This window comes from Mus pahari, chromosome 2 (assembly GCF_900095145.1).
Source record: "Mus pahari chromosome 2, PAHARI_EIJ_v1.1, whole genome shotgun sequence".
NCBI classification, from domain to species: Eukaryota; Metazoa; Chordata; class Mammalia; order Rodentia; family Muridae; genus Mus; species Mus pahari.
In genome coordinates, this window is record NC_034591.1 from 128,408,562 (window position 1) to 128,426,300 (window position 17,739).

The 17,739-nt window shown below is 39.9% G+C and overlaps 1 protein-coding gene across 2 annotated transcripts in view; it reads right to left on the reverse strand.

Moving 5' to 3' along the window:
* Nucleotides 1-17,739, reverse strand: part of Rad18 (RAD18 E3 ubiquitin protein ligase) — a 68,376-nt gene that overhangs the window by 24,145 nt on the left and 26,492 nt on the right. For both annotated transcript variants that reach the window (XM_029535144.1, XM_021191157.2), the window contains exons 9-11: nucleotides 14,260-14,320; nucleotides 5,526-5,660; nucleotides 547-706 (exon numbers count right to left, since the gene is read on the reverse strand). In XM_029535144.1, coding sequence (XP_029391004.1) covers nucleotides 547-706; nucleotides 5,526-5,660; nucleotides 14,260-14,320 — 356 coding nt within the window. The remainder of the gene's footprint in view (nucleotides 1-546; nucleotides 707-5,525; nucleotides 5,661-14,259; nucleotides 14,321-17,739) is intronic.

Sequence of the window (17,739 nt, forward strand, 5' to 3'; positions counted from 1 at the left end):
CGGACTATGACTTATCCTCTAGACCAGCAGTTCTCAGCCTCTGCAAAGTCACTGCTCTGAAGTAGCAACCACCTAATGTTCTAGCTGGAGGTCAGCACAGCATGAGGAAGGGTGAGAAGCACTGCTCTAGGTGGGTAGTGTTGACGGCCAACTCTACAGAATCTGGGACCAGCTAGGAGACAAGCCTCCAGGCACACCTAAGAGGTTCATCTTGATTAGGTTCACTGAGACGGGAAGACCTACCACAAAGGTGGGCAGGGCACCATTCCCTGGAGCTGGGGTGTAGGCTCCAGGAAACTGAGAAGTGAACACAGCACTTACCCTTCTTCCTCTCCAAACTAGTCATCTAACCAACCAGCTCCATCAAATTAAATAAACAAACAAACAAAAAAAAAAAAAAAAACCTTGATTTTCTTATGAGGTCCAGAACCCCAGACCTGTGAGCAAAAATAAAACCTTTCTCCTCTTTTGTCACAAAAACAGAAAAGTGACTATGAAACATAGGAAGCAGTTATTTAAAAGAACCAACGTCTACACATTTCTTACCTATTGCATGAATCTGATTCCGAGGAGAGAAGAATATCAGTACAACTAGAAGAATCATCTGGTCTCTCGGGCTCCGACGGCCCTGGTGAGTCCAGCTTGGACTGAGGAAAGTGGTTTATTGCTGAGACAGTATCTGAGAAGCTCACATTATCTTCTTGTGCTAACAAAGAAAAATAAAATTTTTAAAAATTAAAGAGAATCTTAATGTACGCCTTATATAAACTTTTTTATTTCTTTAACACTGAATGTTGCTATTTCTACTTTAAAAATAGAAGTTAAAAAAAAAAAAAAAACATTGACTCTAAAACTATAAAATAAGAAATGATACTTTGGGGAGGGGTTATTCAATCCATGGCTTCCTCCATGTAGCCCTGGCTGTCTTGGAACTCTCTCTGTAGACTGGACGACCTCAAACTCACAGAGATTCACCTGACTCCGCCTCCCAAGTACTAGGATTAAAGGCGTGCACCACCAGCTGTGCCAGATTGTCTGTTGCCTACGACTCTCCCTTTTACAGTGTGTGCCAATATGACAGGGCTTTACTATCTCCTGACAATTCAGATAATGAATAACTAATTACATGAATAAAAGCAACTATGAAGGTTTTATTAGTAGAGAAAATATATTGAATTGGACAAATTCTTTTAAACAAAAATAGCTTCTTAAGTTCATGTATTCAAGATTTTCAGAAATGACCCTCAATGTTTGTTAAATAGAAGTCCAGCACGCAACACCAGTGCAAACTAATGTTACCTGTACTAATAAACCATCATGACCAAGGCAGAGCCACACCCTCTGCTGTTCATAGGGAGAGCAAGGCAATAACCAGTGACTTGCCAGAAGATTCAGAACTTCCTATTATGAACTCCACCCACCCAGGCCATTCATTCACCCAGTAGTTGGGAAGAATGCAGTCGGGCTGGCAGATAATTTTAGTTAGGGTTTCTACTTCTATGATGAAATTCTATGACCAAAAAACAAGTTCAGGAAGAGAGGGTTTATTTGGCTTACACTTACAGCACTGTTTATCATTGAAGGGACTGAAGTTAGGACAGCAACTCAAACAAGACAGGATCCTGGAGGCAAGAGCTGATGCCAAGGCCATGGAGGGGTGCTGTTAGTGGTTTGCTTCCGTTGGCTTGCGAAGCCCGCTTTCTTGTAGAACCCAGGTCCACCAACCCAGGGAAGGCACCCTAAATGGGCTGGACCCTCCCCCACTGAGCACTAAGTAAGAAAACTCCTTTTAGCTGGATCTCGTGGAGGCATTTCTTCAACAGAGGCTTCTTCCTCTGATGACTCTAGCTTGTGTCAAGGTGACCCAGTATCAGCCAGTATGTAAGGAAATAGGGATTCAACTTAAACATTTATTTTTGCACAATGACTACACTCTTCTCTTCTTCCCCTCTTACATTAGTTTATAAAAGGTAAAACTCCATCAAAATGACTATCATTTAACAGTTTGTGAGCACTAAAAGTCAGCTATCTTTCCCGTTTACCCTTAAACCTTGAAACACAGGCTCCAAACAGCCCAAATGTGAAACTCAGACAACAGACTTCCCCTAAGAGAAGCAGGTCCCCCTTGAGTATGCATGCCTCTTGCTCATTACAGGGAGATACTACAAAATCCTAGGAAGAAATCATGAGAATGGGGCAATTTGTACAACAGTATATTTGGCAAGGAATTCATGTATATAACACCAAAAGTACAAGCAATAAATAAAAAAATAAATAAACTGGACACAATAAAAAGTTAAAACAGGTTTGTGCATGAAAAGTACTATCAAGAAAAAAAAGACAATACAGAAAACAAATGACAATACAAACAGTGTCTACAAATATTTGTAAATCATATATATAAAAGGAAGAATTGATATCCATAGTAAGAAATCCCTAAAGCTCAATCAAAACCCAAACACCCAATTAATAAGTAGGCAAAGGACCTGAATAAATTCCAAAACAGATGGCCAATAAGTACATGAACAGATGCTGAACTTCCTAGAAAAATGTGTGATGGCTACCTTAGTTGTCAACTTGACTACATTTGCAATCCACTAAAACCCAAGTAGCTGGGCACACCTGTGAGGGAGTTTCCTGTCCAGATCATTTGAGGTAACAAGACACCCTAAGTCTGAGCAACACTTTTTGATGATAAGCTGAGTTATAAAAAGCTAGAGAAGGGAAGTTTCTGCTTTTTCCCTGCTTGCCCTCACTCTCTGGCAACTCCATCTACCCTGTTGCTGACGGTATTAACTGGCATTAGGAACTACTTCTTTGCGCTTCCAACATAGGCTGAAAGCCAGCTAGACTATTGGACTGAACAATTTGGCCTTTCAATCAGGAGACAGATATTTTGGACTAGCTAAACCACAGCCTGAAGCCACTAAATACCCTACCCCCACAAATTGGTCTCTCTCTCTCTCTCTCTCTCTCTCTCTCTCTCTCTCTCTCTCTCTCTCTCTCTGTGTGTGTGTGTGTATGTGTGTGTGTGTGTTTTCTGTCAGTTCTATTTCTCTAAAGAACCCTGACTAATACAGATGGTCTCCACAACAAGGAAACACATACATAGAAGGTGATTTCCATAACAAACAAAACTAGCAAGTGCTGCCAGGATGTGGAGAAATAAGACACACACACACTGCCAGTTGGGATGTAAAACGATGCATCCACTGTGCAGCACAACGTGTTGGTTCTTCAAAAGGTTAACCCTGGAACTACCATTTGAACCAAAAAGTCCATGTAGACACTGTCTGGTTAGCTTTAACTATCAAATGGACACAACCTAGAATCATATGAAAGAAAGTCTCAACTGAGGAATTCCCTAGATTAGGTTGGCCCATGAGCACGTCACTGGGGGATTGTCTCAATTGTTAATGTAAGAGGACCTAGCTCACTGTGAGTAGTAGCATCTCTAGGCAGGCAGCCCTAAACTGTATAAGAAAGCAGGCTAAGTATAAACTGGCCTGAGAGGCTGGGAGCAAACAGTATTTTGCATGGTTCCTGCTGTACTTCTTTGACTGTGAAGTAAATCTCTTGGTTAGAAGTCATGCTGTATGGAAGAGTGAGCAGACCTGTCTTCAAGTTCCTGGCCCTAACATCCCTCAGTAAGAGACTGTGACCTGGGAGTGTAAGCCAGATAAACTCATTTCCCCCCAAAGTGTTTGTTTGTCTGTTTGTTTGTTTGGGGGGGGGGGTGTCAGAGCTTTTTATCACAGCAACAGAAACAATAGACATGTAATAGAACACACTGAGAGCAGAGTCTTGAACAGATATCTGAGAACTAACACATACAAAAACAGTATTCACAACTCAATAAGGCAAAAATAACTCAATAGATAAACCACAGCATGCACATATTAAGGAATACTATTAAAGCCATAAAACGAAAGAAATTTGAATACTACACGAGACAATAAAAACATGCCTAGAAAAATAAGCCACCAGGTGTGGTGGCGCACGCCTTTAGTCCCAGCACTCGGGAGGCGGATTTCTGAGTTCGAGGCCAGCCTGGTCTACAAAGTGAGTTCCAGGACAGCCAGGGCTATACAGAGAAACCCTGTCTCAAAAAAAAAAAAAAAAAAAAAAAAAAAAAAAAAAAAAGAAAAAGAAGCCAATATAGGAAGACAGATACGATCTAATTTCATTTGCATCAGGTACCCAGAGCAAGCAACTCCATAATCAGATACAACAGAGATCATGAGGGATATGTGGGAGAGCAGGAAGTGTTATGCTGCACTGTGTACAGTATGTACTGGGGATGCTGAAAAGGTTTGGAGTATAGACAGATGGCTAAACAGTATTATGAAAGCATTTAACAGCCATAAATTATGCACCTAAGAATTAGCAAAAATATGTTATGTGCATTTTGTCACAACTAAGAAAAGCAGTAAAGAATTTCCCCATTGTGATTCTGTTTTGCTCATGGACCAAAGCATTAGCAACAGAAATACAACATTAATCTCAAATTTAAAGTTAGACCAAAACTAAGTAATGCATACCAACTACATAAGCTTTAGACTCTTCATCACAACACTCCATCCAAAGTAAACATCAGAGTGCAGCAAGAAAAATAATTCTTGAGGCTGGAGAGATGGCTCAGCAGTTAAGAGCACTGACTGCTCTTTCAGAGTTCCTGAATTCAATTCCCAGCAAACACACGGTGGCTCACAACCATCTGTAATGGGATCCGATGCCCTCTTCTGGTGTGTCTGAAGACAGCTACAGTGTACTCACATACATAAAATAAATAATTCTTAAAAAAAAAATTCTCTTTCTAGGTAGGTTGCCTTGGATCTTCAGCAATAAACATTATACTTAGAAAATATTCTCACGGGGGCTGGAGAGATGGCTCAGCGGTTAAGAGCACCAACTATTCTTCCGAAGGTCCTGAGTTCAAATCCCATCAACTACATGGTGGCTCACAACCATCTGTAATGAGATCTGATGGGGTGTCTGAAGACAGCTACAGTGTACTTACATATAATAAATCAATCTTTAAAAAAAAAAGAAAAGACAATATTCTCACACTTAGACAATCAGAGAGCGTCTCTGTGATTGGGGTGCTTCATGCGTACAAGGTAAGCAGACCTCAGGGGTCGCCTCTTCAGGACACTCTTCCCTTGTTTCTAAAGCAAGCAATAAGCTACTTTAGAGTCAATGACTGCTACATTAATCTTATCTAAAAAAAAAAAATAATCCCTTAAATACTGATTAACTTCAGTAAACAACATTGGTTTTATGTTTTTTATAATTAAAAAAATAAAATGAGGACGGATCAGTGGTAAATCACTTGACACCAAGCCTGACATCCTGGGTTTGGTCACTGAAACCCACATACACGGTGGAAGGACAGAGCCAACTCCCACAAGTTATCCTGCAACTTCCTCACATGTGCACGAGTGTATGCACACACATACACACAATGACAATGAGTAAGTGAATATAAAAGGAAAGAAACCCACTACCCTTGTAGTAAGTCTTACCCATACATTCAGGCGGCAATGTCTCTGCAGGCTCATCTATTCTCACTGCTGCAGCTTTTGAAACTCTGCCAGTTTTCTTATACCCTTTTTTGGCCTGATCCACCAGAAGATGGAATGCATTCTGGTGCTTTTTACCTAAAATTCAAAAGAACTGTCAGTGTGTGAAGCATCTGCCCATGACACACTGAGTATCAGGTGCACAGCTACTCAGCAACATCATTCACAGTCACCTGCCCTGGATGCAGATGGGCCATGCAGAAGACCACAGAGGGCTTGGGGGCAACTGAAAAGTCTCCCCCATCCTTCTCTCCCCCAGAGCAAACATGAATGAATGGTATCATTTGCTACTCCAGGTTTTTTTCCTCCCCAAACCCTTGTACGGAGGGGCTTTGCACAGTGCATGAAACTCAGACTGATAACCATTTCCTCACTCCATCCCATCTTAACTTTGTTTCAGTGAGGCAGGGACTCACTTTGTAACCACAAAGGACCTCAAACTCATAATCCTGCCTCTGCTTCCCAAATGCTGGGTTTTCAGGCATGTGCCACACACTGGTGATTGACACTTCTAAAATACACTCAAAAGATGGTTTTCTAATGTTCAAGATCCACAAGACTACTAAGGCTAAGTGGATTACAGTAACTGACACAAAAGCCAAGGCTGTAGGAAGTAGGTTTATAATGCTTTCCTAACACTTCTGTTCCTCAGCAGAATGCTTTTAACATCTGACACTCGCAGCGCACCAATAGCTCCTGTTTTAAGATATGTAACAGCAATCTTTACCACCACATTAACACTTCAAAACATAATTTCATAACCCTGACTTCAAGATCATCATTACAGAGACTAAGCATACACCCCCAAGACCCCTCGGTGTAGAGCACAAAGGCTAGGCCACTTGTGAGATGAACCAAGGTCACAGCAGCTGGACTTGTAATGATTTGAAACAACGCTGTCTGCAGTGCCCTCCCAGTTTAGAAAATGCTGTAATGGCACAAACAAAATCCTAAGGATTTCCCACATAGCTGACAAGACACTGGTCAATGCCTGGTTTCTTCTACATTTAGCACAATACAAAGGACCAGTGAGCGCCCTGGGGTGAGGTTCTAAGCAGGCACGCCCAGAGCTACCCTCCTAGCCAGGATTCTAGCCATTCAGTACCTTCTGCAAGTTACAAGGAACCAACAGCCCTAGAAAACAATTCTCTATAGGAATGCAAAATTCCCTCAGCCAGAGAATCAGTTCAATTGACATTCTTACCCCAGTATGGAAGAAGCCATTTTGCCTCCATGTGAAATCTTTTCTTATATTCCTCATCCACAAGTTGGACTGCTCCACTGATTCTCTTTGGTATACCTCAAAACCATCTTCCCAATCTTCAGTCAGTCTTTAAAATTCTATTTTTATTTTTGTAATTTTTAAAATATCTATTTATCCTTATTTTAAGCTTATGTAAGTGTTTGTTTGTAAGTCTTTATGTTCATAAGTATACCCAAGGAGGTCAGAAGAGGGTGTCAGATCTCCTGGAACTGGAGTTACAAAAGGTTTGAACTGCCACTTTGGAGTTGAAACTCTTTAGAAGCAGGCAAACGTCTGCACAGAAGGACACAATAACTTCTTACATGACCTACTTAATTCCATGCATGTAAAGAAAACCACCTCATCTACTTCCCCAGCTCCCAGAATGCATGAACACAACACTACCATCTTCCTCCTGGAGCTATTAGGCATGGGGAGTTTAAGCCAAGTACAGGCTTATCATCTTGGTTTCTTTCCTGTTGCTGTGATAAGATACCTACAAAAGCAACTTAGAGAGAAAGGTTTATTTAGGGCAGCCCAGGTGGCAGGAGCCTGAAGCAGCTGGTCACATCTCATTCACAACAGGAAAACAAATGAACACTGAATACAGTGTTGCTGTTCAGCTCCCTTCGAAGCAATTATAAAATCTAGGATCCACAGGGCTGGAGAGATGGCTGAGTTTAAGAGAGCTAGCCGCTCTTCTAAAGGACTTGGTTTCAATTACCACTGACTTGATGGCTAACGACTGTAACTCCAGTTCCAGGGTTTCTGATGCCCATGTCTGGCTTCTGAAGGTACTACACACACACACACACACACACACACACACACACACACACACACACACACACGGTGCATAGCCACAGATGCAGGAAGAACTCATACACATAACAATAAATACATCTGTATCAAAATTTTAAATCTAGTATTCCAATCAAGTGCCACTCACCATGGGCAGGTTTTCTCAACACAATAAAGATATCCTCAGGGGCATTCCCAGAGGCCCATCTAAGGGGTGATTTTAGATTTTATCACACTGACAACAGAAACCACCACAGCCACTTTCTTTTTTTCTTTTTCTAAGCCACCAGGAAACAGGAGGATTGTGACTTTGTGACTTAAGGTTTGTTCAAAAATCCCTGAAGTAATTAAACTAACACTTAGAAGGGCTTAATGACTTTACCCCTAGAGTCCTAAAAGCTCAGATTTATAAAGTGTCATTTTCTTGCTTGAATCTAGTTACCCCATGGCAAGGCTGGAAACAAAAACTAACAGTCACTGCTCTGGCTCTTGTTCAAGAAGTCTAAGATTGCTGCAGAGAAAGTAAATGATGCCAACAGATTATGACTAATAAAATTGTTCCCACTCATCACTCCACTTATCTTAGGGGATCTGCTAGTTGGCAAGGAACACTCTTGAATCTAAAATATGAGTTTGCGTTATATGTCTTGAATTTTCCTCTTAAAATTTTTAAGAGGATCTGGGGCTGCAACAATGGCTCAGGAGTTAACAGAACTGGCTGCTCTTCCAGAGGAAGGTTTGGTTACCAGAACCTACCTGGTGGTTCACAGCCACCCATTACTCCAGTTCTAGGGCCAACCCTTTTTTCTGACCTATGTGGGTATCAGGCATGCATGTGGCACACAGACATGCATGCAGGCAAAGCACTCATGCACATGAAACAAATAACCCTTTAAAACAATTAAGTGGTTTGATTAGTTGTGGAAACTGATGAACAAGTCCGTGTCTACCAACTCAAAATGACTGTGGCTCACTTTCTGCTCTCCATCTAAACCCCAGCACAGCCTCTTTATGGACCTTTTTAGTTGACCTTGCAGGACCAAAAAACATATGAATTTATTTTAAGAGAAATAAGCTTGGATCGTCTTCTAAGCACAGGACTCCTTGTCTGTGTACACATGCTCTACCTTCCTAGCCATTACCAAGAAACAACACTAACTGTGTTAGAATTAAAGGCCAACCCCTAGTTTATGCTCCCACCTCCATCACTAAGACCAGAATCAGAATCTTTTTTACATCAATATCATAGGTGGTGGGGGGACTGGCTTTTCATTTCCTAATGAAACAGAGAACAAAATGGAGTGTGTCAACGTGCATCAAAAACAGTAAAGGGAAATATAGTTTTGTGAAAGTAGTTTCTGTGATATGAGCATGTACTTAGTAGTGTTATATGAAGCATTTCTGGCTAAGGGTTACATTCCAAAAGCCTAAAAGTCACTAAGATAAGTACTCAACTTATACAACAAACTTTAAAAAAAAAAAAAAAAAAAAAAACTCCCCTGAACCCAACTTCACTTCAGCTACTTCCCTTTTCTCCTCTCCCAGACACGGTCACACTTCCCCCAAGAGCTATCTACTTTATGAGTGGTCTCACTTCTGACACCTCCTCTCCATGACACTACTGCAGAGCAGAGTATACTGTCAAGGTTTGCTATCCCCAAGCCCCTCATCACTGCCTTTTACCCAGCTTCCCAGCAACAGCAGCAATGAACTGTGGGGCACAATTCATCTAACTACATTTCCAATCCCTTATGTCCAAGTGCCTCAAGTCTATACCATGACATTTAGGACACCTTTCTTTACGTCATCTACATTCTTACACAGGGTATTTCAGAGTACAGTACAACTGAGGATCCCTGAAATTTTTCCTTCGAAGACTATGATGTAACACTTATGGTCACAACCATACTAAGATGTTAAATGCTCCTTATTTTACATGTATGGGGGTTTTGCCTCCATTTATGTCTGTGCATTACATATGTGCAGTTCCCATGGAGGCCATGAGAGGGTTTAGATCTTCTGAAAATGGAGTTACAGACAGTTGTTAGTCTTCATGTGGGTGCTGGGAACCAAACCTGGGTTTTCTGCATGAATAATGCTTTTACCAACTGGGCCATCACTTTAGCTCCCCCCCCCCCGTTCTTTCTCATTATGACACAATATATAACATAAGAGTGGTGAGACATCATGGTGGAGAGATGTCTACCTCTCTAGTATATGTCAAGGAAGTAATGCTGTTTCTCTCAGCATGCATACAATACCACTTAGAAAAAAACATAAAATCAACTTGACTAAAACTATCTTGATGGTGGGCAGCATGATAGCTACTTAGCAGGCCCATGGTTAGTATGTGTGATCCCCAGCAACTCTCTCTATACATAAATAAATATGTGGCATAAAGCCTAAACACATCTCTTTGGTGTGATAGAATAGTAAGAAAAATAATTAATTTAATTAGATGTTGGCTCTTGAGTATATGACACGCCTTTCTAAAATCTTCCACGGTAAAAACTATCAAAGCACTGAGACTCTGTGAGCTAAGTTAGCCATTTGTTTAATGGGATACAGTTAGCATTCCATTTCTGTAATAAAACATCATGGCCAACGCAACTAGAGGAGGAAAGGATTTACTTGGCTTACAGCTCCATATCACTAGTCATCACTGAACAAAGTCAGGCCTGGAACTCAAGCAGGGCAGAACCCTGGAGGCAAGAGCTGATGCAGAGGCTGTGGAGGGCTGCTGCTATGACTTGTCTACTGCCTCATTTATGAAGGCTCTTCCTTAAATGAGGGTCCCGTCTCTCAGATGACTTCGGCTTGTATCAAGTAGACATAAGACTAGCCAGCACAGGAATCCTTTGCTCTTTTGGATGCAGGTCCCTGAATACAGATCAGGCTACCATCAAGCATCCAACCCCCTGCCTCAACTTCCTGACTGCAACCATATCTGGCTCAGGATAACATCTTGAAGTGAAAGCACAACAAAGCACGGCTACCACGCTTGGATTACTGGTTCACATATTCTCAGAAGTGAATGACAGGACAAGAAAGCCAAGGAAAATCACTGTCACTACTTCCTGTCAAAGAGAGGGAGAATGTGACACCGAGTGTTATCAGTAAGGAGGAGAATGTGATGCTGAGTGTTATGGTTTCCTTATCACTACATCTTCTGATGAAACAGGTGGTGATGTTAAAGAAGGCAATTTGCAAATATTCTGAACTCAATAAGCCAATATATACCAAATAACTAACAATATTGCAAAGCACACACAAATAACAGATCTGTTGAAAGAACAGAGCAGACCAGTGAATTTAACATAGCGTTGTGTCAATATGATTTCAAATTTTGCTTAACTTTTCTGAAATAATGTTCGAGTTTTAGCATAATATGTATCCTTTCTCAAGAATTTATAAAATGCTTCATTACCTTTCTGGTGAAGCCAGGTATCCATCAACCAAAACAAGCCATGGAAAAGGTCAAACGTAGACACCAACATGAAAATCAGCTTGACATTAAAGATGATTACAGAAGAGATGCCTCAGCAGGTAAAGACACCTGCCAACACACCTGACACCTGAATTTAATCCCTGCGGCCATGTGGTAGGAAGGGAGAACAGACTCCTCCTCTGACTGCCATATGTATTTTGTGGCATATGGTTACCCCCATGCACACACACTTAGAAAATAGATACGAAAAACTTTTTAAAGTTATTTGCAAAACTTAGAAAATGCTTCTTATTAATTAAAAAAACCAGACTTCTCATGTATGACACACGGAATTTAGTAGCTAAGTACACTGCCTTGAACTGAAAGACAAAAACCACCTAAGAATTCTTTTTGCACTGCCACAGTTCTGTTACCCAATGTCCATGGTAGCGCCAACAAGCTTTCTGACACTACTCTTTAGTCTTTCTAGAATGTTATGCGTGGAATATACTCATCTTACTGTTTAGCCTGGCTTTTCTCAGGCTGCAGTGCTTCTAACTCCATGAGGTAAGAGCCAGCCAGAGCTCCCTCTTCTTCCCTGACCAGTTTGTTTTACTACACATAACATACCACATGGTGTTTCTAGATATTTGGTCTTCCTGACCAGCATCCCTTCAATGAACACACAATTTCACTGTTAAAGCTTTAATTTGTATTTCACAATAGATTCGTGATTAATAAAACTACATCTTTTCAGACTAATGACACTATCTTTTCATGTAATTCTTGTAGCATTCGAGTATCTTCTTTATTGTCTTTTCACACTCTTACCCAATTTTCCTTTTCTTTTCCTTTTTTTTTTTTTTTTTTTTTTTGTGGTTTTTTGAGACAGGGTTTCTCTGTATAGCCCTGGCTGTCCTGGAACTCACTTTGTAGACCAGGCTGGCCTCGAACTCAGAAATCCGCCTGCCTCTGCCTCCCAAGTGCTGGGATTAAAGGTGTGTGTCACCACCGCCCAGCCTTACCCATTTTCTTAATGTGGCATTTACCACATTAGAGATTTTTATAGAATGCATTATTATACTCTGTCAGACCTAACTAAGATTTACAGAAACTTTATCTTAATCAATAGTTGGGGGTTTTTTTGTCTCGTTTTTAGTTCTTTTTAAGAGCAAATGTCTTAAACTCTTGTAATCTGAAGTTACAACTTCTCTTTTATGGCTCATACCACTGTAAAGGAAATCTGCCATCTCTGACTTACAAGTTTTATTGTTCCCCTTTTGAATCTATATATTACTTCTCTATTGTCTTTCTGTCCTGGCTAGTATACACACTACACTACTGAATCACATTTACATGCTGTTCAAAATAGAGTAATAGGTGACATAATTTCACAATTAAACATCATGCATATCCTTTACTAAAGTAAAATATTTACAAAACATATTTGATTAAAAAATAGTTGCAATAAAAAGTATAAGAAAAATTCTGAACACTTCAACAATAAAGAAATGAACACACTTTTTTTTTTTTTTTTTTAACCAAGACAGGGTTTCTCTGTGTAGTCCTGTCTGTCCTGAAACTCACTCTGTAGACTAGGCTGGCCTTGAACTCTACCTGCCTCTGCCTCTGAAGAGCTGGGATTAAAAGCATGTACTACCACTGCCAGGAAAACACACCTATTTATTTATTTATTTATTTATTTATTTATTATTGTTTTAAGGAGCAAAAGATTAAACTAATTTATTTTGAAAAATAAATAAAAGATACAGTGATGCAGACAAGTATATCACAAGATCCCATCATATGGCACCAAGAAATGACAAAATTAAATAGTGAAGCCTAGATGGGCATGTCAAAGCATGCTTGTCATCCAGTCCTCAGGAAGCCACCGATCCTGACCACCTTAGCTTCCAAGAACTATGATGTCTGTCTCAGTCCATGGTAGTTAGCAACAGGCTCCCACCGATTACCTGATAACTGCCAGCAGGCTACGGTGCTTTTCATCTTGTTTTTGCTCACACAGCCCTGTGCTACCTGTTTGCCAGCATCTAAAACAAATGTTAACTTATTATTTCATCATACTCATTTTTTTAAATGGAGGAAAGTAAGTCAGGTTTGTTACTTCATTTACAGAGTAGACTTGTACATCTATTTCTACATTTGGGGAGGGAGAAAATTCTATGGTTTGCTTTGTTTCTGGTTTTATCTTGGTTTGTTTTGGCTACATTACTGACCTGCCAAGTAACACTGGACCTATTCTCAATAAACAAAAAGAGACAGAGAAAGGGAGAGGGGGAGTGGGAGGGAGAGAGAGGAAAGTTGGAAGAATGAGAAGGAGAATTCGCCAGGACCCAGAGCAAGAAGCAGTTTCAGTCCTCACTAAATTTGAGGTTAGAGATGTAACTCTTCCAGGAATGCTAGCCTACTACATGCAAGATCTTAGATTCAATCCTTAGCACTGCAAAAATTAAACTAAATTAAAATCAAAGAGGCAGGCAGATCTCTGTGTGTTCTAAGCCAGCCAGGTCTATATAGCAAGTTCAGGAACAGCCAGGGCCATACAAATAGACTCCGTCTTGTTCTCAGGAAAAACCTAAGAAATAAAAAGTGAAACATCAACTAAGTAAAGAAATAACAACTACCCAGTTAACAAAGCCAGTAAGGTGTCACTGGCAAAGGTACACAGCCAGCCACTTCAGGGAAAGGGAGTGATGAAGCATGCGAGGACGCTAACGAGAGAAGGAAACCCATTTCTGACACAAATCTCTCAGTCACAGAAGTGCTATCCCTCCATACAGAACTGTCACTGCAGGCCTGGGACACAGAAGTGTTGTCCCTCCATACAGAAGAACTGTCACTGAAGGCCTGGGACACCAAGTGCTGTCCCTCCGTACAGAAGAACTGTCACTGCAGGCCTGGGGCATGGTGCAGTCCCACATGCTTCTATGCCTGCACCATCTTCTCACATAGTGTTTTCTGAGAACTAACTCATATTTGCCAAGTTCTTGGTGATGATGAGCTCAAAGCTGAACGTTAGTCACAGATCTTAAAAGGCAGGCACTACACAGACACTCCACTAAAACCCAGTCACTGAAGCAACATTAACAAGGTTATCTGAACATTAATAACCACCATTTTTAATTACTAAATATGTAAAACAGCAACTCAAGTTCCTTACAATAAGCACATGTTTCACAACTTACGATATTTACTGTGAATTTCCTCTATTTCCTTCTCTGTTTGGTTCTTTGTAAAAACCATGACCTAAAAAAAAAGAAACATATTCAGAATTCCTCCCATCAAAAATGACAAAAATGGAAATCAATGCACAAGTTTCAAAATCTCAACTGTGGTTTCTTCAAACATAGAAGGCTACTGTCTTTGTTCGTAACCTGCATGTTTGTCTCCTGCCTCAGACCTTACGATCATCAACAGTTCACTCTTACTCACCACGTCTTTCTCATCAACAGATTTTAATTAAAAAAAGGAAGGGGGCAACCTTTGCCTCAAAACCAGTGGCATCCAGGAAGGAAATCCCACCATAGTTAAATACTGTTTTCTACTTTAACAATATTACCATGAAATCTGAGAACTGTTTGCATAAGTTAGGATATGTGCCTGAGTGTGTGTGTGGTATTACATGCACGTAGGTATGATGTGCACACTTGTGCACATGCGAAGACCAGAGAACACTGAGTGTTCTGCTCTCCACTCTCTGCCTTATTTTCTTGAGAGGGGTCTCTCACTAAACCTGAAGCTCAGCTGGTGAGCAGAATGCCCCGGAATCCTTCTGTCCCTACTCCCCACAGCACTGGAGTTACAGGCATATAGCCATGCGAGGTTTTTTACATGAGTGCTGAGATCTGAACTCAAATTCTCATGCTTATATACCAAGTGACCTTACCTGCTAAGCCATCTACACAGCCCTAGTTGTTTATATAATTTAACAAATGTTCATGTTATAAGTAGTAGTTTGGTGTAGTTACGTATTTTAAACCAAGGTGAGATTCATTTGTGAAGAGATTTAAAGTTTTGTTTCTTCCCATAAATAGAAACATTCCAATAAAATTTGTAAAGCATATGTATCCAACTTCAAATAGTTAAGAAAAAATAAAAATGAAAATACCAAAAATCAAAACACATATAAATGTTTGTATCTAGGAGACAAAAAAGGAGGAGAAATTGCATCAGGTAATAAATATATCTTTGACAGTAATGGACAGTACCATTTTGTCTACTTTTCTGTGCATGTAAGGCTTTTTAAGTAAAACACTAATGGGAAAAGTTTGGTAGAGGAAAGCAGCCATCTACAAAGGACAGGGTGATGGGGGAACATGGGCAAAGTTCCATGATGTAAATGTATGAAAGCACCACAAAGAGACCCTCTGTTCTGTTTCCTAAAAACAAAAAATACAAGAAAACAAGAAGACAAATTTCTTAGGCAGTCTGATTTCTCAGGTGTCCATGTCATTTCTTCTTTCTGCTCTGAAACTCGCATGAATCTCTTTTCTAATTCTTGAAGTCCATTTTATCACTTAAAGTATGTTTCTATATTATGAATATTACATTAGAAACACAAAATCCAAGATAGCCAAAACAATCCTGAGCAATAAAAGAACTGCTGGAAGCATCACCAGCCCAGATTTCAAACTGTAGTATAGAGCATCAGGAATTTAAAACACATGGTACTGACATAAAAAGATGCGTTGATCAATAGAACAGAACTGAAGGCCTGGGGATAATTCCACATACCTACAAACACCTAATTTTTGACAAAGAAACTAAAAATGCACACTGGAGAAAAGAGAGCATCTCCAACAAATAATGTTGGTCAAACTGGATAGCTGCAGGGAGAATAAAAATAGATCCATATCCATGATCCTGCACAAAACTCAATTCCAAATGGATCAAGAACCTCATCGTATGACTAGATATAGGGAGGGATCTTATAGACGAGAAAGTAGGGAATTATTAGCTTGAACTTGTAGGCACAGGAGAGCAATTTCTGATCAGGACATCAACAACATAGGCACTAAGACCAACAAGTAACAAATGGGACTTCATTTGTTATGAAGTTAAAAGTTTGGTATAACAAGACACCATCATTCGAGCAAAGTGGTCATCTACAGAATATGAAATCTGATAGAGGGTTAGAATCTATAATATATAAAGACCTAAAAAAAAAAAACCTGAACATCAAGAAAACACAATTTTAAAATAGGGTACAGAATTAAACCGCCTTCAAAATGAAACACAAATGGCTAAGAAACATTTTTAAAATCTTCAACAGCCTAAGCATTTTTAATATCTTCAATATCCTAAGCCACCAAGAAAATTAAAACTACTTTGACATTACATCTCACCCCAGTCAGAAAGGCCAAAATCAATCAAACAAATGGTGAGAATGCAGGGAAGAAGAACACTTTTCACTGCTGGTGGGAGTGCAAACAGGTATACTCACTATGAAATCAGTGTGAAAGCTCCTCAAAAAGATGAAAACCAATTTACCACAAGATCCAGCTCTCTCTGTCTTGAATATATATCCAAAAGACTCAACATGCTATTACAGAGACACTCGTTCATCCATGCTTATTAGTGCTTTAGTCATAATAACCATAGTTCTAGATAGCCTAGATATCCACCAACCAATAAATGGAGCTTTCAGCTGTTAAGATAAGTGAAATAATGACATTTTCAGGTAAACAGATGGAGCTAGAAGCAATCATCATGAGTGAGGAAACCTAGGTCCAATATTGAATGTTTTCTCTTATATGCGAATGTCAGCTTTTAAGTTTAGATATACATATTTCAACCCAAATAACAAAGGTTAGATAGCTAGTAAGAGACCAGGGAGCAGAGTGACCTTCCAAGGAAAAGGAAACAGAATAGAGTATTATAAAGAGATAAAGAGGACAGCAGGAGGGTCAAACGGGAAGGAGAACTGGAGGACAGAGTAAAGGAGGGAGCACAGAGAGACACCTAACACTAGAGGTCTTTATAAAACCATACGGAAACCCACTAGTATAGACGCTTCCAAATACACACACACACACACACACACACACACACACACACACGTATTTCATACCATATGAAATAAACTTAAATGGAGTCACCTGATAATGAAAAAGACAACGCCTCAATTAAACATCTTATACTATCAAATAACCCCTAGGAACAGAGTCTTCAGATACATCAGGATTAACACATCTATGAATTAGAGACTGTGTAGCATGCACAAGACCTGCACAAGTTCAAACCAGACAAAATCTCAGCATGGAGAAAGGGAAGTGAACATAAAGCCCCACCCCTAGCCAAGAAGCTAGTCACAGTGTTCTCCAATGGAGTGTCACTTATGCCCACACTCCAGGCAGGTCTCATGCCTAGGAGTAGATGGCCAATAAAAAATAGACTCTATGGGGTTTTTGTTATTGTTGTTTGTGTACTTTATTTGTTTGTTTATTTATTTATGTCTTATTCTATTTCTTTAGTTTTTCTAAGTTTTTTGTTGTTTCTTGGATTTTTGTTGTTGGAGAAAGAGAAAAAGAACAGCAAATTGGGTGAGTTATAAAGTAGGGAGGAAAGCTCATGGATTGGCAGGACTAACATAGTCAAAATGGCCATCCTGCCAAAAGCAATCTACAGATTCAATGCAATCCCCATCAAAATTCCAACCCAATTGT